Genomic DNA, 26,265 nt, shown 5'->3' with positions numbered 1-26,265 from the left:
GCACAAAAATAAACTCAAAGTGAATCAAAGACTTAGTCATTAGAACAGAGACACTTCGACTAATAGAAGAAAAAGTAGGCCCCAATCTTCATCATATCATCTTAGGACCTGACTTCCTTAGCAAGACTCCTAAAGGACAAGAAGTAAAATCAAGAATCAATAAATGGGATCGATTCAAACTAAAAAGCTTCTTCTCAGCAAAAGAAAAATCACTAACATGATGAGAGAGCCTACAGAATGGAAAAAAATCTTTACCACACACACCTCAGACCCAGCACTAATCTCCATGAAATATAAAGTACTAAAAAAACAACACCAAAAAACCACAAATAATCTAATCAGTAAATGGGCTAAGGAACTGAACAGATAATTCACAAAAGAAGAAATACAATCAATCAATAAACATATGAAAAAATGTTCACCATCTCTCACAATTAGAGAAATGCAAATCAAAACTACTCTAAGATTTCATCTCACCCCAATCAGAAAGGTAATTACCAAGAATACAAACAATAATAAGTGTTGGCAAGGATGTGGGGAAATAGGTACTATACATTGCTAGTGGGACTACAAGTTGGTTCAAACACTATGGAAATCAGTATGGAGATACCTCAGAAAACTTGGAATGGATCCACAAGTTGATCCAGTTATCCCATTCCTTGGTTTATAACCAAAGGACTTAACAATAGCATACTACAGGGACACAGCCACATCAATGTTTATAGCAGCTCAATTCACAATAGCTAAACTAAGAACCAACCCAGATGCCCTTCAACAGATGAATGGATTAAAAAAACATGGTACATGTACACAATGGAATATTACTTAGCCTTAAAGAAGAATGAAATTATGGCATTTGCAGGTAAATGGATGGAACTAGAGAATATCATGCTAAGTGAAATAAGCCAATCCCCAAAAACCTAAAGCTGAATGTTTTCTCTGATAGGTGAATGCTGATCCATAGTGGGGCAGGAGGATAGGGAAGAATGAAGGAACTTTGGTTGTGTAGACCGGGAGAGGTGGAGTTGTGGGAATGGGAAGGACTGTAGAATGAGTCAGAGTTTATTACCATATAACACGTATGATTACACTACTGGAGTGACTCTGCACCATGTACAGCCAGAGGAATGAGAAGTGGTACTCCATTTGTGTACCATATGTCAAAATGCATTTATCTGTAAAATAAATTAAGTAAGTAATTTTTAAAAATCTGTGAAGCAGTATCAAACAATACTGGGATGGACATTTATAACTCTTCTACAATGAATGTGGAATGATCTAAAAGGTAGGTGTGGTGGTGTGGGCCTGAAATCCCAGCTACTCAGAAGGCTGAGGCCAGCCTCAAAATTTAGTGAGACCCCATCTCAAAATAGAAATAAAAAAGGCTGGAGATATAGCTCAGTGGTAAAGTGTTCCTGGGTTTAATCCCCAGCACAAACAATTAATTAATCATTCAGCCCTTCTTAAGGACACCTAATACAAAGAGATCACTGTGAACTCAAATGGGAAACTAAGTATTTGGTGGAAAGTGAAATTGCTTCCAATTTGGAGAATCTGAGAAGCTTTCTTCCAGGATTTTAAACATAGGTGGGAGTTTCAACTGGTGAGCTGAGAGGTGGGGCTGGGGAGAGGCAGAGGTGATGCCCAGGCCAGAGAACTGGGGTGGAGGATGATCCTGGATCATAAGAGAAATGGAGCTGATCTGGTGTCAGGAATGAATATGAATCCCCTGTGGGAAGACTCCGTCTAAGGTGAGACCTACAACAAACAGGTGGGAGTTAGGGAGACAGAAGGGGATTGGCAGTGCATGGAGCAGAAAGACTGAGAGAAATGAGGGATTAAGAATGAAGAAAGATATGAAATAAAGAAGATGGGAAAGGTGGGATCTAGAATAATAGATGAAGGCTTAAACTTGAAACAAGGGAAAAGGGAAGGGGAAGGGGGAGGAAAAAGAGGAGAAAAGACAAAAATTTTGTGCAGAGAAATGAGTAAGTGATTTCACTTTGTATAATTAAGCAACTTTGAGATTAGCTAAGGCTCCACTCTAGGTAGGTGAGAATTTTAAAAGAGCATGAAGGTTTTGGACAAGTTGTTATGGGGGATGGACTAGGGAATTAACAGATGACAAATAAAAAAATTTGTAAGGGTGACCAATAATAGATAAATTGTATTTTAAGGGGAGCCAATCAGAACAATTATGCTAATGGCTTCATGATCTTTCTAAATGAGGAAGAAAACAGAAACTCAGTGAAAGGGTTTATTCACAACGGTTCTTGTGGCCCAGGCTGAGGAGCACAAGGAAGGAAGCCAGGGAGAGGAAAAGAAAGGAGGCCATGAGGAGAGCATTTCGGGGTCAGGCCATAAACAAGATGCAATGGCCAAAGGAGTGGGAAGCTGAAGAGAGTGGAAAATGAAGGGCTTTGCAGTAAGAAGGTCAAGGCCAAGTATCGAGTAAGTTACCACACAGATGCTAAAACAGCTTGCAGGGAGGTGATAGAGATTTAGGGCATGACATGTCAAGTCATAAGATACAGCTTCTCAGGTGTCCCCTGAAGGTCGACTCAATTTCACTGTTGTTATTATGACAGCAATATTACCATGCGTGTAATTAAGAAAATAAAAACTTTTTTTTTTCTAGGCATTTAAACATAAATGAGCTGGTGGAGATTCCACAAGCAAAGTGACAGCAGGTATTTTTAAACCTAGTGATTGGACAGTACAATCTTCTCTATTGGCTTTCTTAACTCAACCTTTTCCCAAATGGGCATAAATATTTCTGAGGGCCTTTCTAAATTTACCTTGGAAATCAAACCATATGGTTCACTAAGCTTCAAATTAACCCATAAGTTGAGGTAAGAAGAGGATTGCCAACTGAAAAATTCCATCGGTTTGTAGATTTGTGCAATGCTCACTGGTAAATTCAATACTATTTATACATATTTTGCCTGTTAGTAATGAAATTGTTTCTAATTTATGTTCTGTGAAAAATGACATCTGCTTTTAATTGGGAAGTTCATTTAAAAATCAGACAAGTGAAACAAATTACTCACTAAAATGAAGACAGAGAAATTGAAATGCACTAGTGCAGGTGTCTTTCTGTTTGGAGAACTCAGTTGATTTCTGCCTTGAGACATTTCAGATACAGACCCCAGTTTATTTTTCTTAATTAGATGAAACATTTTAAAACAAATGGACTCTCTTTCATTTTATAGATTTTCTTTGGAGTCATCAGATCCATGGTGAGCTGATTTACTAAAGTAATATATTTTATGGTAAGTTTACGATTTTTTCACATACCTTCAGCAAAGGAACTTGGGATGTAATAAAAGTTCAAATAGCAGAATAGTGAGTTTCCTTGTACAGGTTAAAATGTGCAGCAATGAAAAGACAGCCATTTGACCATGCCTGTGAAGTACTTAGAAAATATTTGTACAACCTGAAAACTATGTTGTAGGAATTTTGAATATTGCTCCACACTTCCCAAGAGACCTATAAGTAGTTCCCTCTGTACTAAATAATTCATTTAAGTGCTACTTCTGAGGGAATATTCCTATTTTTAAAGAGGAACAATCAGAAAACCTACTTATCTTCTGATCTTCAGTTACTGAGTAATGGGTATAGGAACAAACATAAACAACAAAAGGTTAAATTCAAGACTTGGACAATCATGTCAACACTTTAAGAGACTCATAGGTCTATTTTGACCTACATCTTCCGAGTTCTAACAATGACCCTGGGTTTCTGAACTACTCGTACTCTTTCACTGTGCACTTCTTCCCTTCATACCTTTGTCACCCCAAGGATGGTTCAGAGACCAGCAGCATCAACACTCCATACAAGTTTGTTAGAAATATAGACACTCAGACCCCCACTAAAAACTTGGTGATCAGAATATACATTTTTAAGTGTCCAGGTAATTTTCAAGTACACTATAGCTTAAGAAGCTCTGGTCTACACAGAAAGTGATTTTTTTTTTTTTACAATGAGACAGATGGGTAAGGAAATAATACCCATTACTTACAAGGGGAAATTTGCAGATGGCATCATCTTATCTTTGGTATATTCAATGAAATACTCAAAAGAGTTATTAGATCCAATGAATTATATCAGTAGATTTGCAAATTATCAGATCAACACTTTAAAAAAAAAAAAAAATCACTGTGCTGGGCACAGTGGTGCACATCCGTAATCCCAGAGTCAGAATGCTGAGGCAGGAGGATCATAAGCTCAGAGCCAGGCTCAGAAACTTAGTGAGGACCTAAGCAACTCAGACAGACCCTGTCTCTAAATAAGATACAACAAAGGACTGAAGATATGGCTCAATGTTAAAGCACCCCTAGGTTGAATCCCGATACTCCCCCCGAAAAAACAAAAAAAACTTTGTTTCTGTAGACCTACAATGAACACAATATGAAAGAAAATTTACAATAGCATCAAAAAATACTTCAGAATAAATTTAATCAAGAAGGTGCAAGACTAGTACACTGAAAGTTATAAATCATTGTTGAAAAAATTAAAAGCCTAAATTAACAGAAAGATATCTTATGATCATGATTTGGGTAACTTAATATTCCTAAGATGCCAGTAATCCCCCAGAGTTATCTATAGATACCGTGCAATCCCCATCAGAATCTCCAGGGCCCATTTTGAAGAAATGGAAAACTAAATTTTTATACATGAAATTGCAAGGGATCCTGAAAAGCCAAAACATTCTTAAAAGTTAATTAAAAATTATATAATTCACATTTTCAGATATTGAAACTTACTACAAAGCTACAGGAATTATAACAGTGTGGCATGCAAGCAGAAAGATAGACATTTATATCAATGAGACAGAAATAAAAGCCTGAAATAAACCCATACATCTGTGGTCAATTAATTTCTAAGAAATGTGCCATGTCATTCAGTGGGGGAAAATAATTTTCTCCCAGTAAAGTGTGCAGGGACAACTAGATAAACACATATAAAAGAATAAAGTTAGACCCTTACTTCATGCCATACACAAAAATTCATCCCAAATGGAGCAAAGACCTAAATATAAGAGGTAAAGCCAGTACATTCTTAGAAGGAAACAGATAGGTAAATCTTTATGACCTTGGATTGGAAAGCATATTTTTCTTAAATATGATTTCAAAAGTATAAGAAAACAAAATTTAAAATAGATAATTTGGGCTTAATCAAAATTAAAAACTTTTGTTCATCAAAGAACACTCTGGGTAAAGAATTAAAGAAACACTTCTCCAAAGAAGGTTCATGAATGGCCAACCAGCACACAAAAAGATCTGCAAGATATTACATATTAGGGAAATGCAAATAAAAAACACAATGAGATAGTACACACACACACAGTAACATGACTATTAAACAGATAAACAAACAAAATGGAAAATAGCAAGTGCTGATGAGGATGTGGAGAAATTATAACCTTGTACATTGGTGGTGGGAACATAACATGGTACAGTTACTGTGGAAAACAGCATAGTGAGTCATCAATAAGTTAAATGTAGAAATACCACATGATCCAGAAATTAAGTACTTCTAGGTATATAACCAGAAGAAATGGAAACATTTATTCAAACAAAATCATATTTATGAATGTTCATAGCAGCACTATTCATTACAGACAAATAGTGAAAATGACCCAAACGCCTGTCAGCTGATGAATAAACAACATTTGGTATTTATATATAACAGAATATTATTCAACTAAAAGAAGGAAGAATGAATGATCTATTTGAACTACAACATGAATAGATCTGGAAATAAGTGAAAGAAGCCAGACACAAAACATCATTTGTCATGCAATCATATAATATATCCAGAATTGGTAAATCTGTAGAGGTATAGAGCAGATCAGTCTGAGGCAGGAGGAGAAAGGAATATAGCCTGATTGCTTGATGTGTATCGTATCCACTCCCTCTCTTTTAATTTTTTAATTTTGTTTTAATTATTTATACATGACAGTAGAATGCATTTATGCACTTCAATACATCATACATAGATGGGATATAATTTCTCATTTTTCTGATTATACATGTTGCAGAAGCATATTTGTCATGCAGTCATTTTTTATGCATAAATTAATAATGTCTGTTTCATTCTACTATTCTTCCTGTCCCCATATTCCCCCCTCCCCTCCCTTCACTCCCCTCTATCTAATCTAAGGTAACTCTAGTCTTCCCTAGTGCCCTCCCCTTTATTGTGAATTAGCATCCACATATTTGGGAAAACCTTTGGCCTTTGTTTTTTGGGGATTGACTTATTTCACTTAGCATGATATTTTCCAACTCCATCCATTTACTGGCAAATGCCATAATTTCATTCTTCTTCAAAGCTGAGTAATACTCTATAGAATATATATATATATATATATATATATATATATATATATATATATATATACATATATACACACACACACACACACACACATACATAACATTTTCTTTATCCATTCATCTACTGAAGGATACCTAAGTTGATTACATAGTTTAGCTATTGTGAATTGAGCTTCTATAAACATTGATGTGGCTGCACCACTATAGTATACTGATTTTAAGTCCTTTGAGTATAAACTTATATTCTCTTTTTAGGTCCTAAAAATATTCTGGAACTAGATAGTCAAGGTAGTGACACAACATCATGAATTTACCAAACATCACTAATTGTAAATTTTATATTTCTTTTGTTACTAACCTCCATCATAAAAAAGTATAGTTTTCAAAAGAAGAAATAAAAATGGCAACAAATACATGAAAAAATGTTCAACATCATTAGCAAAGGAAAATCCAAATCATAATTACTCTGAGATTTCATCTCACACCAGTCTAATGGCAGTCATGGAGAATACAAATAATAGAGAGTGACCCTGGCCAGACCACACAGAGGAGGAGGAGGAGAGGGACCAGTCTATGACCCCTGCCCATCTACCAACGTGTGGCTCTCCTGGAGTGCTTCCATCTAGAGATGACAGCTAGGACCTCGAAAAATATCACCCAGGTCCCTGCAAGAAAGGTTACAACAGAGGTATCCCTACTAGCCTACTTCTCTTGGTTCTTCTTTCACTCTTCCTATGAATGAATACACCTCCATATCCTCATCTAATCCCTTATAAACCCAATATCCTACACCCCACCCCACCCCTGCTCTCCCTTTGCCTACCATTGGAAACTGTAGACCCTTATGCAAATCTACTATTTATATTGTAGATATTAACCAAAACATCATTTCTGTTGATTGTGAAAAATATATATAATTGGCTAAATAGGAACTATTTGGTTTAAAGCTGCATATTGTTTGCATTGGGTGCTGGAAATATTGATCTTCCCCTTAAAGGCAAGGCATTGGTGTCCTGCAGGGTAGACAACAAGATTACAGAGTAGAAATTGTAATACCTCAGCTCCTCACTGATAGAAAGTCACATGGACAACATGAAAAAACAAGGGAAGAAAGTGCACCAGACAAACCAAGATGCTACCATAACAGAATCCATTGAGAGCACAGTAGATTAAATGTCAGAGAAGGAGTTCAGAACATACATAATTAAAATGATCTGCAAAACACAGAATGACATAAGAGAGCAAATACAGGCAATAAATGATCACTTCAATAAAGAGATAAGAGAGCAAATACAAGCAACACTTGATCATACCAACAAACAGATAAGAGGGTAAATAGAGGTAACAAAAGAGTACTTTGAGAAAGAGAGAGAGATTTTGAAAAAAAAAAACAGAAATCCTTCAAAATGAATAAAAAATTCAATAGAGGGGCTGGGGTTTTGGTTCAATGGTAAAGCGCTTGCCTAGCACATGTGAGGCCCTAGGTTCAATCCTCAAAACCACATATAAAAAAATAAAGGTATTGTGTCCAACTACAACTAAAAAAATACATTTAAAAAATTCAATAGAAAGCATCACCAACAGACTAGATCACTTGGGAGACAGAACCTCAGGCAATGAAGACAAAATACATAACGTGAAAATAAAGTTGACCACACAATGAAGATGGTAAGAAACCATGAACAGAAACCCCAAGAATTATGGGATAACATGAAAAGACCAAATCTAAGAATTATCAGGATAGAGGAAGGCACAGATATACAAACCAAAGGAATGCGCAATCTCTTCAATGAAATAATATCAGAAAATTTCCCAAACATGAAGAATGAATTGGAAAATCAAATATAAGAGGATTACAGGACACAAAATGTAAAAAACTACAACAGATCCATACCAAGGCACATTATAATGAAAATGCCTAGCATACAGAATAAGGAGAGAATTTTAAAAGTTACAAGAGAAAAGTTTCAAATTATATACAGGGAGAAACCAATTCAGATTTCAGCAAATTTCTGAACCCAGACCCTCAAGGCTAAGAAATCCTGGAACAACATGTACCAAGCTCTGAAAGAAAATGGATGTCAACAAAGAATCTTATGTCCAGAAAAATTAAGCTTCATATTTGATGATGAAATAAAAACCTTCCACGAGAAACAAAAGTTAAAAGAATTTACAATGAGCAAGCCTGAACTACAGAACATTCTGGGCAAAATATTGCCTGAGGAGGAAATGAAAAACAACAATGAAAATCAGCAAAGGGAGGAATACACTAGAAGATGAGCTAATCAAAGGAGAAACCAAGTCAAATTAAAAACCAAAATTAAACCAAAATGACCAGGAATACATACCATATTTCAATAATAACCCTGAATATTAATTGTCAAAACTCTTCAATTAAAAGACATAGACTGGCAGATTGGATTTTTAAAAAGACCCAACTATATACTACTTTCAAGAGACTCATCTCATTGGAAAAGGTGTCCATAGACTGAAGATGAAAGAATGGGAGAAAACATATCACTCACATGGGCCACATAAATAAGCAGAGGTTTCCATCCTCATATCACATAAAGTGGACTTCAAACCAAAGTTAGTCAAAAGGGATGAAGAAAGTTACTTCATACTGCTTAAGGGAACCATACATCAACAAGACATAATAATCATAAATATCTTTGCCTAAACAATGAAGCATCCATGTGTATCAATCAAACCCTTATCAATTTCAAAAATCAAACCATAACACAATAATACTGGCTGACTTTAACACACCTCTCTCACTGCTGGACAGATCTTCCAAACAAAGAAACTATGTGATACAATCAATAACTTAGACTTAATAGACACATATGGAATATTTCATTCTTCAACAAGTGAATACACTTTTTTCTTAGTAGCACATGGATCCATCTCAAAATAGACCATATTTTAAGACCGTATTTTAAAAATAGAGGTACTACCCTTCATTATATCAGATCATAATGGAATGAAATTAGAAATAAATGATAAAATAAAAAATAAAAGCTACTCCTACACCTGGAGACTAAATAACACACGATTGAATGATGCATGAATAAGAGAAGATATCAAGGAGGTAATAAAAAAATTCTTAGAGGTAAATGAGAACATATAATACAACATATGAAAATCTCCCGGACACCATGAAGGTAGTTCTAAGAGGAAAGTTCATTGCATTGAGCTCATTCATTTAAGAAAGAAAGAAAGAAAGAAAGAAAGAAAGAAAGAAAGAAAGAAAGAAAGAAAAACTCAACAAATGAAAAACCTGGTATTACATCTCAAAGCCCTATAAAAAGAAGAACAAATAAACACCAAAAGTAGAAGACAGGAAATAATTAAAATTGGGGCTAAAATTCAATAAAATTGAAACAAAAGAAACAATTGAAAAAGTTGGTAAAACAAAAATCTGTTTTTTTGAGAAAACACATAAAATTGATAAAGCCTTAGCCATCTTAACAAAAAGAAAGCAAGAGAAAACTCATATTATTAAGTTTGTGATGAGAAAGTAAATATCACCAGACACTATTGGAATACCGAAGATAATTAGAAACTATTTTGAAAATTTATACTGCAGTAAAATAGAAAATCTCAAAGACACCAACAAATTTCTATAGACATAGGATCTACCCAAACTGAATCAAGAGGACATATACATTTTAAACAGATTTATTTCAAACAAGGCAACAGAAGACACCATCAAAACCCTACCAACCAAGTAAAGCCCTGGACCAGATGGACTCTCAGCCAAGTTCTACAAGAGCTTCAGAGAAGAATTAATACCAATACACCTTAAATTATTCCATGAAATAGGAAAGGAGGGAACACTTCCAAACTTACTCTATGAAGCTAGTATCACCTTGATACCAAAATGAGACAAAGACACATCAATGAAAGAAAATTTCAGACCAATATCCCTGATGAACAGAGACATAAAAATTCTCAATAAAATTCTGGAAAAGTGCATACAAAAACATATTATAACAGACATTATTATTACTGTGTGTATATATGTGAATGCATGACCAATGTGATTCTGCAGCCTGCATACTCAGAAAAATGAGATATTATATCCCATCTGATTCAAATATATGATATGTCAAGGTCATTGTACTGTCATGTGTAACTAATTAAAACAAATATAAAATAGCACAGCACAATCAAGTGGGGTTCATCCCAGCGATGCAAGGTTGTTTCAACATATGAAAATAAATAACCATAATTCATCATATCAATAGATTTAAATATAAGAATCATATTATCATCTTAATAGATGCAATGAAAGCATTTGACAAAATATAGCACCTCTTCATGTTCAAAACACTAGAAAAATTAGGGTTAGTAGGAATATACTTCAACATTTTAAAAGCTACCTATGCAGAACCCAAAGCCAACATTATTCTAAATGAAGAAAAATTGTAAGTATTCCCTCTAAAATCTGGAACAAGACAGAGATGTCCTCTTTCATCACTTCTATTCAACATAGTTCTTGAAACTCTGGCTAGAGCAATATGACAGATGAAAAAAATTAAAAGATAAAAATATGAAAAGAAGTACTCAAGCTATCACTATTTTCCAACAACATGATTCTATATTTAGAAGATCCAAAGAATTCCACCAGAAAACTTCTAGAATTAATAAATGAATTCAGTAAAATAGCAGAATATAAAATCAATACCCATAAATCAAATGCATTTTTATATATAAGTGATTAACCAACTGCAATAGAAATTAGGAAAACCACCCCATTCAAAATAGCCTCAAAAATAAAATTTAAAAAAATAAAATACTTAGGAATAAATCTAATAAAAGAGGTGAAAGACCTCTACAATGAAAACTACAGAATACTAAAGAAAGATGTTGTTGAAGACCTCAGAAGATGGATAGATCTCCCATGCTCTTGGATAGGCAGAATTAATATAGTCAAATTGGCCATACTACCAAAACTGCTATACAGATTTAATGCAATTCCTATTAAAATCCCAATGACATTCTTCATAGAACTAGAAAAAGCAATCATGAAATTCATTTTGAAAGATAAGAGACTCAGAATAGTCAAAGCAATCCTCAGCAAGAAGAATGAAACAGGAGGCATCATAATACCAGGCTTTAAACCACACTACAGAGCAATAGTAACAAAAATGGCATGGTATTGGTATCAAAATAGACATGTAAACCAATGGTGCAAAATATAAGACACAAAGACAAACACACATAAATATGGTTATCTCATACTAGACAATGGTGCCAAAAACATATTGGCGAAAAGATAGCATATTCAACAAATGGTGCTGGGAAACCTGGAAATCCATGTGTAGCAAAATGAAATTAAACCTCTCTCACCCTGAACAAAAATCAACTCATAGTGGATTAAAGACTTAGACATTAGAACAGTCATGCTTCACCTAATAGAAGAAAAAGTAGGCCCAAGTCTTCATTATGTTGTCTTAAGACTTGATTTCCTTAATAAGACTCCTAAAGCACAAGAAGTAAAATCAATAACCAATAAATGGTGTGAATTCAAACTAAAAAGTTTCTTTTCAGCAAAAGAAACAATCAATAATGTAAAGAGAGAGCCTAGAGAATGAGAAAAAATATTTACCACATGCACCTAAGATACAGCAATAAAGAACTCAAAAAACTTAACACCAAAAAAAAAAAAAAAAAACCCAATCATCAAAAAGCTAGGAACTGAACAGATACTTCACAGAAGAAGAAATACAATCGATCAATAAACATATGAAAAAATGTTCATCATCTCTAGCAATTAGAGAAATACAAATCAAAACTACTCTAAGATTTCATCTCACTCCAGTCAGAATGGCAATTATCAAGAATACAAGCAATAAAAAGGGTTCACGAGGATGTGGGGGAAAAGATACACTCTTACATCACTAGTGGGACTGCAAATTGGCGCAACCATTATGGAAATCAGTATGGAGATACCTCAGAAAATTTGGAATGGAACCACCATTTTTCCTAGCTATCCCACTCCTCCATTTATACCTAAAGGACTTAAAAATAGCATACTACAGGGACACAGCCACATCAATGTTTATAGCAACTCAATTCACAATAGCTAAGCGACGGAACCAACCTAGATGCCCTTCAACAGATGAATGGATTAAGAAAATGTGGTACATATACTCAATGAAATATTACCCAGCCTTAATGAAGAATGAAATTATGGCATTTGCAGGTAAATGGATGGAGTAGAGAATATCATGCTAAGTGAAATAAGCCAACCCCAGAAAAAAAAAAAAATCCAAATGTTTTCTCTGATAAGTAGATGCTGATCCACATTGTTTTGGGGGTGGAGGTATAGAAGACTGAAGGAATTTTGGTTTGTGTAGAAAGGAGTGAGAGGGGATGTGGCTGTGGGGATGAGAAGGACGGTGAAACAAGACAGTTATTATTACCATATATACATGTATGATTATACCACTAGAGTGACTCTGCACCATGGACAGCCAGAGGAATGAGAAATTGTGTTCCATTTGTGTACAGTGTGTCAAAATGCATTCTACTGTAAAAATAAAATAGGAAAAAAGAATACAACTAATAATAAATACTGGAGAGGATGTGGAGAAAATGGATGCAACTAGAGACCATTATGTTAAGCAAAATAAGTCAAAACTCAAAAAGCCATGTGTCGTATGTTTCTCTCATATGAGGAAAATAGAGAGGAAAAAGGAAAAGAAAGGTGGAGAGGGAATGGATCTCATGAAAATTACAGAGAAATCAGTAGAGGGGCAGGACCAGAGGTTGGGAGAAGGGAAAAAGTATTGGGGAGTGATATTGGCCAAATAATATTGTTATATAGAATCCATGTACAAATATGCAACAAGAAATCTCATCATTACGTAAAACTATAATGTAGAAAATGTGGAAAGGAAAAAAGCCAGTATGGAGTTGTAGCAGGCACTGTGCTAAGTACTACTACATTTGAACACATTTAATCCTTACAACCGTGTAAGTTAGGTACAATTATTACCCCTTTTTACAAAAAGGGAATGGAATCCAGATCCATTTGCTCAAGATTATACAAGAAATTTGCTCAAGATTATACAAAAAGAAAGCAGAGATCCTGAAATTTAACTGCAGGTCCCTTGTGCCAGGGCTGCCAAGCTGGACACTGCCTAGGAGTGAACCATTCACTTCATGACATTTTCTTAAGACACTACATCTTTCTGGCTGCCTCAGATAATGTATGAATGTCTATAGGGCTTGGGGGCATGCAATCATTAAAAAGCATTTAACTATGAATTAAATTGGGAAATACTATGTCATAATGTTAATCGAAAGAAATCACATTGCAAAACAACACACACACAGTTGTGTATAAACACACCTACAGTGTGTGGTGCTGCACCCCTGTTTTCCAGCAACTTGGGAGGCTGATGCAGGAGAATCATAAGTTCAAAGCCAGCCTCAGCAACTTAGCAAGATCTTGTCCCAAAATAAAAATTAAAAAGGACTGGAATGTGATGTGGCTCAGGATAGAAAGCCCCTGGGTTCAGTTCCCAATACTGCAAAAATATATAAATAAATAAACACACACACACACACACACACACACACACACACACACACACACACACACGCCGCAGTCTGGCTGGGCACAAAATCACGAGCCACTCACAGCTTTGTAGATTCAAACAGCAATTCTTTATTCCCGAACTCACACGGGCACTCTACAATCACGTTCTGGGGCAATCCACGTTCTCTCCCAAGTTCCACGTTCTGGATCCCAAAAACTCTCTGAATCCTGGGAGAACTCAACGGGAACTACTGGAGCGGGCACCTGAGGCAGCAGGATATGCCCTATTCCCAGCAGGGTACACCTTAAACCTAGAACCGCCCTAAACCCAAAGAGAGCCCTAAACCCTGATCCGCCCTAAACCTGGATCCACCCTGGCCCTTGAGCAAGGTCACCTTACATACAATGTCACTGCAGATGACCTGGGCAAGTCCATTTCCACAAGTCCTTCCTCTAAGCAACATAGGGTACGCTGGCAAGGAAATTGTCATACCTACTTGGCTAATGGCTCTCAGCACACACACACACACACACACACACACACTATATAAATATCAACATAGTTTTAGAGAGTCACTTGTACTAGCTCTACTGATGATAATTATGCATTTAAACCAGTCAAACTTGCAGGAGATTCTGCTTTACTTCTTTTTCTCATATTTCTAAATATTTTATAACTTTAAACTTGACTCTCTGAATAAAGTTTTCATGGGACCTAAGCACTGGTATTTTTAAAAAGATCTTTAAATAATATTATTTGATGGAACTTGGGGCCAAGATCACAGATCCAATTTATAAAATCACTCAGCAACAACTGGAAAATATTTTCAATGACTTGGAAAATCGGATTAAGTGATGAATCATGGAAGATGGTTTTAATCTTAAAGCTGAATAATGTGAATGCTGCTGTACTAAACCATTGAAGATGATGTTTCTTTACATCATTTTTTAGTTTGACTCTCAGAATTTTGAAGATTTTAGTTAATGAAAGACTTTATAACAGTATATGTTAATGTACAAAAACAAAGAAGGATAAGGACATACATGGACTCTATGGTGGAAAAAAGACCCTCAACACCTCTTAAATTTTATCCTGAATACTAATCTTGGATAAATTATTAAAACACAGATTTTGACTCTACAGGTTTGACTGGGGAGGCTCAGAATCTACATTTCTAACACTCAGATGCTGCTGTGACTGAGAGGCACACCTTGAATAACAAGGCTAAAGTCTCCTTTAAATCTTAAAGATGGAGATTAATAACTTCCATCTTAAAAGAGACTTTAAAGTCACTCCCATTCAAATGGAAATAGTTTCCAAAGTGATTTTCCCTGTCTTCAATCTCACTCTTTCCTATTGCTATCATTCACATTGTTTTCAAGGTAACTAAAATGCACATCAGCTACTACCTTGCTTGATGGCATCTCATTGCCCTTCGGGTCACAAACTCAAATTCTCACAAGGGCCAGGAACATAATGCAAATAAGTGGGAGAAGAGAGAGGTAATGATGGAATGTGGGCCCTCTGGCCAACAAGAGCACACAAGCCTTCTCTAAAGGAGACGAGTATCCCTGGACTGTAGCCAAGAGTTGTTATGTCTACACGGAAAGGCAGACCTGATAATGCCAGATGGTCCAGTTTTTCAGAAGGAGCGAGAAACTCACATGCCTTTTTTGATAGAAACTCCAACACTTTAAGATTTCACTAAATTTTGTTTAAAACAAAACTACATAGACTCGGAGAATGATATCTAGATGTCTGTAACTTTCATTGCTCCCCAGGTAACCCTAATGTGTAGCCACAGTTGAGGAGCACCAATCCAGACTCAACCAAGACACCCACTACAAAGGGCCTGAATTGAACCATGCACTGAAGCTCTGGAAGTCCAGGCTGGTTCCTGAAGGCAGTTCTAGGAAATGAGTTATGCCTCCTCAAAGGAGACCCTGTAATGAGGAAGTATTATTTACAGGTTCTCTTTATACTTCCTACAACTAAGTCTGGGCTCCAAAGGTGAATTTAAGTCATGGGGTATTAATTTGACTTAGGATACAGTCTAAGAGTATTTAAAGTTCTAAACCAAAGCACAATTTATAATCAACCATGTCTGCTTATTTCTTTATCTGTTACATATGTAAAAGGAAAACTAGTTTTATATTCAGTAAAGAAAGTACAGTTTAAAATTATTAAACACAAAGTATGTATTAAAAATATCCCTTAGGGGCTGGGGTTACAGCTCAGCAGGAGAGCACTCACCTCGCATATGCAAGGCCCTGGGTTTGATCCTCAGCACCACATATAAAGAAAGAAAGAAAGAAAGCTTTTGTGTACAACTACAAAAAAAATATTTAAAATAAATATCCCTCAGTTCAAGGATTTCAACACATGCTGAATAAGGTATCACATATAAGAGTTTTAAAGTTGTTGGGTATAGTGGTACATGCCTATAATCAAGGCAACTTGGGAGGCTAACGCAAGAGGTCAGCTTGTGCAACTTGGTGAGACCCTGATTGAAAATAAAAAATAAAAAAAAAGGGGCTGAGGATGTAGCTCAGTGGCTGAGTAAATTCCCCTGGGTTCAATCCCAGAGAAAGAAAGGGGGTGGGGGTTGGGGCAGGGAGGAGAGAGGGAAGGGGGAGAAAAGAAGGAGGGAGAGAGGAAGGGAGAAGAAAAGAAAAAAGAAAAGGAAGGAAGGAAGGAAGAGAGAGGGAGGGAAGAAAGAAATAAGAGAGAGAGGGAAGGAGGGAGGGAAAAAAGTGGTTATCTTTCTTGTTTTGAATGTATTTCAGCAAGAAATGATAGTGACATTTTTGGAAGTTTATTTGGAAAGAACTTACTGAATACACTAACAAGCTGTGTAGACCACTCCCTGCTGTTCCATCTCATGGTAGGCAGTAGAAACACCTGCTTTCTCTGTGTATCAGATTACTTATATGAGTTTTACTAATGAATCCCCAGCTTGATGCCCTATTTCTGCTAAATCTTTGAAAGGAACATTCCCCTCCCTCTCCTCATATCCATACCCAAACAGAAATCCAAAATGTAATATACTGTTTCCTATATATCAACGTAGAAAATGGGCTTCCTTCTTCAATAAGGAATACCAGTATTGAAAAAGCACAGATGAAAACTATTTGAAATTTCACCCTATAGATTAGAAGAGATACAACACTTGGGGGGTCACCACTAAAAGGAGAGGGCTTTCACAAATATTTTCCACTTGAATTTTCAAGTTTCCTCCTTTTGGATAAGGAAAGTGAGGCTCAGAGAGGTCAAGTTATAAGTGACACAGCAGGAATTTTTACCAGTTTTTATTTTTTTAATTTAGATGCAACTCATTATAGCATTACAGTCAACTTCTAGGTGTTGCTTTACTCCCTGAACATATTCTGCTTTGGAGTATGGGGAGGACAAAGAATTATAGCTCTCCTTTCTCGTGTGTGTGTGTGTGTGTGTGTGTGTGTGTGTGTGTGTGTGTGTTAAGAAAACATGAGGTTTATAAAAGTGGCTAAGGAAAATGTCTAAGCAACAAAGGTTTGTAGGTCCCTCCAGCACTCCTAAGGTTGTAAATAGAAGTGGCTTTATCAACTTACCTGTGCAATCACACAGGGGCCTGCGTTTAGAAGGACCCCAGGCTTGGCTTAGTTCTCTGCTGCTGCTATCCTGAAATTCTCAATAATTTTTTTTTTTAAAGCCTGTAAATCTTCATTTTGCACTGAGCTTTCAAACTAGATGCTGTCTTTCTTGTAAAGGACAACAAAGTGAGAGGTTTAGAGGTCATTTGGTGGGGAGCCAAAGAATGGTTGAACCTCAGTGTCTGGGGCATGTGGCTGAGTTAAATAGAATCATGGTGGATGCCACAGACTGGAGATATACTGGGGTACATTTTAGGTAATGTTTTCTCTTCCCAACTGCCTGCTGGGAATCCCAAGGGATAAGATGCTGTCTTTTTTTTTTCAATTCGCGTTGCCATTTTCCTAGCCCAGCCCTACTCCTTTAGATCAGCTCTGGAAAAGTGTTTTTACACTGATGTTGCTTTAAATATAGCAAGCATAACTGATGTTGCAGTATAATCTGATCTCCTTGATGGGGTTTGAAAGATAAAGGGAGTTTTGAGGTCTTCTAGTCCCACTTCTCACTGCCTCAGGAATCTTGCTAGCCCCCAACCTGTAGAAATTTACTAGGAATGACCATGGATTCTTACTATTACTTCCAATTGAATGACTGTGGATACATCTATTGCCTCTGAGATGACCTCTTTATTCTCTCTCATCTGTGTTCATTACTAGGACCTTTCATTGTTTTCATGGACAAACTATTCTGATGCTGTTTGCCTAATTCTGCCTTATTCTGGAAAGATCTCTCCTATCAACCATTCATATTCCATCCACCTGTTCAAACCCTAGAATGGAGTGCCACTCCATTTTTTGCACTTCCATTGATGGGGCTCTTTCAATGCATGTGATTCAGAGACCCCTGCTGCCTTGGACAACCAGTTGTGTTGCCATTGAACAATCTAGTGTCCCAAATTGATGGCAAATTCTTAAAAGTTTTTATATCAAAAAATTATGTTTGTTTCTTTTTCCCTCTCCCTCTCCCTCTCCCTCTCCATGGTACTAGAGATAGAACCCAGGAGCCCTCTACCACTGAGCCACATCTCCAGCCCTTTTAACTTTTTGAGAGAGGATGTCACTAATAGTTCAGGCTGGCCTTGAATTTGTGATCCTTCTGCCTCAGTCTCCTAAGTAGTTGAGATTACAGGCATGTTCCACTATACCTGTCTTGAGTATTTATCTCTATTTGTTTGATCCACTCTGCATAGCTGTTCAATGAGTCAGGAGACTGAGGCAGGAGGATTACAAGTTCAAGCCCAGCCTCAGCAAGTGTGAGGCTAACCTGGGCAACTTAGAGAGACTCTGCCTCAAAATAAAAAATAAAAGGGGCTGTGGATGTAACTCAGTGCTTCTCTGAGTTCAATCGCCTGTACCACAAAATGAATGAATGAAAGAATGTATGCATGAATGAATGAATAACTGTTTGATATTTTTGCAGTCTCTAAAGACAGCATTGAGACTGGGGGTTCCATAGGCCAACCTGTAATTTGGAAAGAATTTCACATCAAAAAGAATGCTTAATAGGAAGAAAGAAAACAAGAACTCCTAGTCAAAAACACTAGTATTTATTTTGAGAAAATATATTTAGGCTCAGTGATGTAATGGAGAGATTTCTCTGCCTCAATTTTCAGACATAGTTTGCCTTGAAAACCTCTTGAGTGCCTGGGGCAATAGTCAGCTTCTGCATGAGATCCTGAATAGCTCAAACCCTAAAGGAAGCAGATAGACTAGTCGGGAACATCATGGAAGTTATCAGGAATTAGTGTCCTTTTTATAATATTTTCTTGGATATTCTTATAGCTTAACTTTTTTGTATAATAAAATGAGTAATCCTCCTATTTGAATTTCATCAATATGATGGAGTAAAAGACCATGACTCTAATGTATCTCTAGGGTTATATATGGAAAGACTGAAAGGAAATGTGCAAAAATATTAATAATGATTATCTTTCAGTTGAAGGATTAACTTTTATTTTCCTTCGAGTTTTGAATTTTTCCACTGTTCACTTGGCATAATAAAATGTGTATTACTAAAAATTTATTTCTACTCAACATTAAGAAAACAAAACACCTCATTAAAATAAGGAGCCAAAGATGTTATCAGACATATCAACAAAGAAGATATAGAGGCAAATAGATGTAAAAGATACTCTGCTTCCTATGTCATCAGGGGAAATACAAATTAAAACAACATTGAGCTACCACTGCACATCTATTTGAACAGCCAAAATCCAGAATACCTACAGTACCAAATGTTAGCAAGGATAGAGAACAATAGCAAGTCTTATTCACTTTTGGCAGAAATGCAAAATGGCACAGCCATGTTTGTAATTTAAGGATAATGATGGAAAAGTTATCTGTATGCTTTTCTATTTAAGCATATCAGAGGTTCAAATATGAACTGCAAACTGTGATAGAAATTGTGCCCTACTAAAACCAAAGTCAAACATTAACAAATATTCTACTTCACCTCATGGCTGTAAAAAACCATACTAACTCCATGTTTATAGTGACCAAAACTCATGGTAAGTCTAAATTATGTGGTTATACTGGTTTTGCTCACTTGTTTTAAAGGAAGTAGCTATCATGCGCAATTCAAGCCATCCCTTGTGCTTAGCATTTGAAGATTTTGACAGAATTTTCTCTGATAAAATTTGAGTTTGATACACACAGAATAAATTATTGTATAACCTCAATAAAAATTAACTTTATAAGTAGATTTTTTAAATGCTAAAAAAATGTAAAGAACTTAAAAAATGAGCATCACTGTTGGATCAACAGACCCCTGTAACAGTGCCTTTTATGGATCAGTTAGATATTCAAATCAAACCGTTTGAACACCCACAATTTACTATAGTATTCAAATAAAAGAAAGAAACTAACACAAAACAAGACAAAAATATGTCATGATCCTTATGAGAAGATTTAAATCTAAATAAATGCAATCTACTGCCTGTCCCCTCCCCATAAATTCCCATCCTAGACATGTGAATAGTTGGTTTGTTTTCACTACTTTCAACCACTGTTAGGTAGCATTGGTGCCTTATTTCCCAGAACTTCTTGACGGCTTTACCTACAGCTGCTAACCACCCACTATATTAATAATTCAGAGTTCTTTAAATCTTGATGCTGTATACAGTATTCACAGTTCTCACTCAGTGTATTATGTCGAAATTTGTTTTCTTACAGATCAATATGGAGCACCTATAAAGAATCGTGGAAAGTATTTACAGACCCGACTTGTACAAATGAGTTGATTTCTAAATAACAAAATTCAATGGAAAGAGGAACAACTATAGTCCAGCTTCCCTGTTCATCATGCTTCCAGCCCTCCATGGGTCTATTTTTGCACATTCCAGATATCAAGAAATTACCTGGCCAGCAGCCCATACTTCTTATAAAATTGAGAAATTTTGAGTCAAGGAACTAGGGAAATGTAAATGGGAACAGTTATCAAACTATACCTTGAAAGTGACAGTGAGTTGAGATCTCAGGATAGACAAAATTATTTAGAAAACTACCAAAGTGTAAAGACCTTGAGCCATGGACTAGACAAAATCTAGAATTAAATTCCAACACTGTCATTGAAAAGACACTGTAATGGTCAAGTTATTTTGCATCTCCAAGCCTCTGTTTTGTTTCTTTGGTTTGATCCATAATACGAGAAAAATAATACATACTTTTTAGGGTTTTTGTGATAATTTAAATAAAGCATCTAATATACTCTCTTTGCACAGCATCTGGTATGTAGTTCACTATTAAGAATATAGAGATTATAAAAGATGTTGGTTTTCTTGCTGTTCTAGAAGCCCTCCTCTAAATCACTCATACAAACATATTCAAGAGAACCCCATGCATTTTCAATTATTTTTAATGTCTCTTACCTTTGCTTTTATTGTTAGTTCCTCGTGCTTACAAGTTAGCTCCTCATTGTCTGAAAGTGATGAACCTAGACTTTGTTCCTGCAAATCTCTTATGGTTTTTTGAAACCAGCAAGTAACCTAGGAAAGAAGCAACAAAGAAAGAACAAAATTCAAATGATGCAAATAAGTCAGTATAAACTCAGGAATAATTCCTCAACCTTTTAAAGCTTAAGCCACTTTAATTTCTCCTTCTATAAAGTAATCCCATGTATTAAATGAATATAAGGTTTTATTTCTCTTCATTTCAACTTCTACATTCCTAAGAGAAAAAAAAATCATTTCAGAAAAGCACAAAAATTACTTATCAGCTCAGTAAATTACATGGCATAAAGAAAATCTCAAAAAGAATGAAAATGAGTTCTTTTGTATCCTATAAATCATACATTCTTTTCAAATGCTTTCTTTCATTGATATAAATATGAATCTGAATGTAGTTACATAGACCTAGATGGGGATATTAAACATATAAAATTATATTTTCTACTATAAAAAAGACAATGCAAAACTACTTAGATTGCTATCGTTGCTAGAAATCTGTATGCAGAAATTAAACAGAAAAGTTATTAAAATTCCATTGACATTTTAAGTGGCTAAGGGCATGATTCATTCATATAGATTCGATTTACACTACATGCCATACAACATGTTAAAACAACAAATATCAAAGAACTTGAAAGAAGCCATAAATTCACTGTCCCTTTCTCTCTCTCTCAATGCTGGGAATTGAACTCATCAAATATGCTAATAAATTACTCTACCACTAAGCTTCATCCTTAATCCTGATACCATACATTTTTCAAACAATGCTATAGTTTGACCTGGGACTTTTGACTTGGGACCCCTGAATGCAGGTTCCTTATCCTAATTAAATAAAAGAGTTGAATTTATACTCTCAAATCCTTATATCCTTATGATCACATCATGGCATATATATAAATTATAGTTGGACACATAGCTTTATTTTATTTATTTATTTATTTTTAATTTTTTAATATTTATTTTTCAGTTTTCGGTGGACACAACATCTTTATTTTATGTGATGCTGAGGATCGAACCCAGCGCCCCGCACATGCCAGGCAAATGCGTTACCAATTGAGCCACATCCCCAGCCCATATTTATTTATTTTATGTGGTGCTGAGGATTGAACCCAAGGCTTCACATGTGCTAGGCAAGCGCTCTGCCACTGAGCCACAACCCCAGCCCTGCTTGATAGAAAACTACAAGCAAAACAGTTGGCTAGTTGATTTGGGGATAATAATCTCTATTTTTCTCAACAAGTTTATAATAAGTATGATATAATAATTGTAAAGACAAGATTATCCAGGGCCACATAGTTAGTGTCAGAGCAGTATTTGCCTCCAAGTCTATAGGATTTCAAAACACATGTTCTTTCTGCTATTCCCAGATACATGCCTGGATAACTTGAGGTCTTACAAAACCTTATCATCAAGGAGAACAACTTCAAACCCAAGAAATAGATACTGGCTGCCCATTCAAAATGGTGGACATATCCCAAAACTGATACTAATTTTCTAGGTTATCTTGCCATAGGATTTCTTCCAAATTCTGAAACAAAAAGATGTGTGTGAAGCAAGAGTCTAGGATAAAGTTAGATTAAGTCTAAAATTCCACATAATAAGTGTACCACACACCTACATGCACACACCAGAATTCAGACTTAAAGACTCATATACAATGGGAATACCCCAGGATCATTATTAGGATTGATATTGCAGAGCTGATTATGAGAGCAAAAGTACCAACTTAGTATTTTCCAGCATGGAGCAGGCTGTATGGAGCAAGAGGATTTTTTCAGCTTTCTGATATTGGAAATCTCTGTTAACCTAAACTCTAGTCCAATCTCAATGCAAAGAAAAGCAGTTTTCATGTAAAATATGCTTCATTTTTTTTCAGATTATTTGGTAATATATATATATATATATATATATATATTATCTCATAGTTTCTACTTTTAAAATATTGTGTTTATATATTTACAATTACTTGAAGTCAGTCTGTTTCTCTCATGTCCCAGTTATAACTGGATATGTACATGTACATATTAGAACCCACAGAGAATTTCAACAAGAGTAATAAAATCTATTCATTGACTTGTTTAATTTTTATAAAACAAAGTAATTTCTCGTGAGCTTAGTCCATATATAGACAATACAAGGAATGATTGAAGAGCATCCTTAAAGTGAAATGAATCATGAAGTTAGCTGAATTTCAGAGATAATTTATTTTATTAAGCACTGGGAGTGACTTTTATTTTATTCTTTTTATTTGTTTGTCTTTTTGTACCAAGGATTGAAACCAGAGGTTCTCAACCACTGAGCTACATCCCCAACTTTTTTTTTTTTTTTTTTTTGAGATAGAATCTCACTAAGTTACTTAGGGTCCCGCTAAGTTGCTGAGGCTGGCTTTGAACTTATAATCTTCCTGCCTCAGCCTCCCAAACTGTTTGGATCATAGACGTGCACCACCATTGTGCCTAGCTAAGTTTCATTTGCTCTTAGCTAAAGTGTTGAGGGGAGGGGAGGTGCCTACAAATCTCAAGAATGCTTTATTAGAGACGGTTAATATAGAAGCTGAGTAAATGAAACATGGGTACCAACAGGTGTCCACTAATCTCCCCAAACAGGTGAGAAAACTGAACCTTCAGTTGGTCCTATTACATTTTATGAGTTAAAAACTTGTTATTTAACACAGGCTAGTAGTGATGAAAGTCAGTGAGGAGTGAGTTATTTTCATTTATAAATGGTATTAAGTGACCTCATCCTCTAGATTGGGCCAATACTATTTTTAACCCCCAAAGGATACTATTCTTATGAGGCAATATTATTCCCTAAAAGAGAATGTAAGTAAAAAACCTGGTGATATGCAGTATTTCCTGTGAAAATACCTGCCTGTTAAAGCAGGCTGATTCTCTAGAGCTACACATTTTTTTTTATTTTTTATTTTTTAGTTATACACAATACCTTTATTTTGTTTATTTATTTTTATGTGGTATTGAGGATCGAACCCAGGGCCTTGCATGAGCTAGACAAGTGCTCTACCGCTGAGCCACAACCCCAGCCCAAGAACTACACATTTTTATTGCCATAACACCCTAGAAAGAAACAAAACAAAAACAGGTTGGCATAAAAACTCCAAAGTAAGTAGATTGTGAGGGTGTTACATCTCATCCTGAGGTGCTCACACACACAGAGGCAGCTTCATAGTTCAGATTTATCATATATGCCATGGGATGTATGCAAAACAGGCTCTCAGAGTCCTTCTCAGGCTAAAATAAGACACCCTAAATAGCCAAGAGCATGTCAACCACAATACTCTGATACCCAGTAAATCAATCATGCCATCCTGTAAGTAGCTACTATAGACAGCTGCACAGATATTCCAAGTGCACTTTAGATCAGCTGCTGTCCCAAAGCCTGAGTGATAAGTACAGCAAATGATGCATATGGACATGTTTGTAGAACAAGATTCCTGCAAAAGGATGAAAATATGACCCATGGGTTGACAGAATGTGAAAATGAAGGAAAAACAAAAAACATTCAAAGTGTACACTGAAATGAGTTCTAGGCATTGCTAGACTAAAAGAGGAAGTGAAAACACTTTTCTTCTCTTTTCTCAGTTCCTATCTCTCAGCCTGACTTAAGCAATGTGCTTATGATCATCTTATCAGTTTGACGGAGCTTCTAGGTACTTGAAGGAGATAGAACTAAGTCTGGGAAGAAGTGCGACAGATATTTTGTTGGGGGGAGAGGGTATGTGGCATCTATCAGAGGGTGATAAAAGAGAGATAAAGGGAAGTCAGCAAAAATACAAAGGAGAATCAGGGATGTTCAATAAGACCAAGAGGCTAACTTGAAAGCTGAAGAAGCCAGAAAAATTCTGCCAAAGAGCGCGGACTTACACTGCCCAAGTTATTAGCTTCTAACTCACACCTGGCCATCAAGTGCTTTGGAATGTGACTAGTCCAATCAGAAATTTGCTGTAAGTATAAAATACACATCAAATCTCATAGACTTCACATAAAAAAATAATGAAAGTATCTCATCAAGAATATTAGAATTTTCATAAGCCAAACTCTGAAGGCCAAGGGTCCTATGTTTTTTTCTTACATGCAGAAGTTAAATAGGAAAAAGGAAAAGAAAGGTGGGGGGAGATCTCATGAAAGTCAAAGGGAGATCAGTAGAGGAAGGGGACCAGGGATGGGAGGTGGGAAGGGAAGAGAGAAGTGCTGGGGGAATGATATGGGCCAAATTATATTGCTGTCTTATATGCATGTATAAATATATAACAACACAGCCCATCATTATGTACAACTATAACACATCAATAAAAAATGTCGGGGGGAAAAAAGAATGCTCGTATTGCCGGGCAGGGTGGTACATGCTGTGGTCCCAGCAGTTTGCTAAGGCAGGAGGATTGAAGTTTGTTGCCAGCCTGGGCAACTTAACTAGATCCTATATCAAAATAAAAAAATAAAAAGGGCTTTGGATATTGCTCAGTGATAGAGAACCCTGGGGTTGAATCCCCACTACAACATACACACACACACACACACACACACACACACACACAAATATATTAGTATTAATTACCTGTTGAAATAATATTTTGAACATTTTGGGTTTAAATATATATGATTACTTTTCACTTTTTGAATATTTCTTTTTACTTTTTTTAAATGGCTACTACAATATTTAAGATCACAGATTTTTATTGGATGGTTCTGTAATTCAAGGATGTTCCAAAAAATCATTTATTTCTTAAATGTAAATGTAAGGACTGAGTTTTAATTAACAGCAAATTAAAATGCAGAGCCAGGAG

At 35.8% G+C, this 26,265-nt stretch overlaps 1 protein-coding gene across 1 annotated transcript in view; it reads right to left on the bottom strand.

The window, feature by feature from the left end:
- Positions 1–26,265, bottom strand: part of Ccdc141 (coiled-coil domain containing 141) — a 183,373-nt gene that overhangs the window by 90,603 nt on the left and 66,505 nt on the right. The window contains exon 7 of the mRNA XM_076866268.1: positions 21,387–21,503. Coding sequence (XP_076722383.1) covers positions 21,387–21,503 — 117 coding nt within the window. The remainder of the gene's footprint in view (positions 1–21,386; positions 21,504–26,265) is intronic.

This window comes from Callospermophilus lateralis, chromosome 9, assembly GCF_048772815.1.
Source record: "Callospermophilus lateralis isolate mCalLat2 chromosome 9, mCalLat2.hap1, whole genome shotgun sequence".
Taxonomy (NCBI): Eukaryota; Metazoa; Chordata; class Mammalia; order Rodentia; family Sciuridae; genus Callospermophilus; species Callospermophilus lateralis.
Note: the sequence above shows the minus strand (reverse complement) of the source record. Positions and strands in the feature narration are given on the sequence as shown.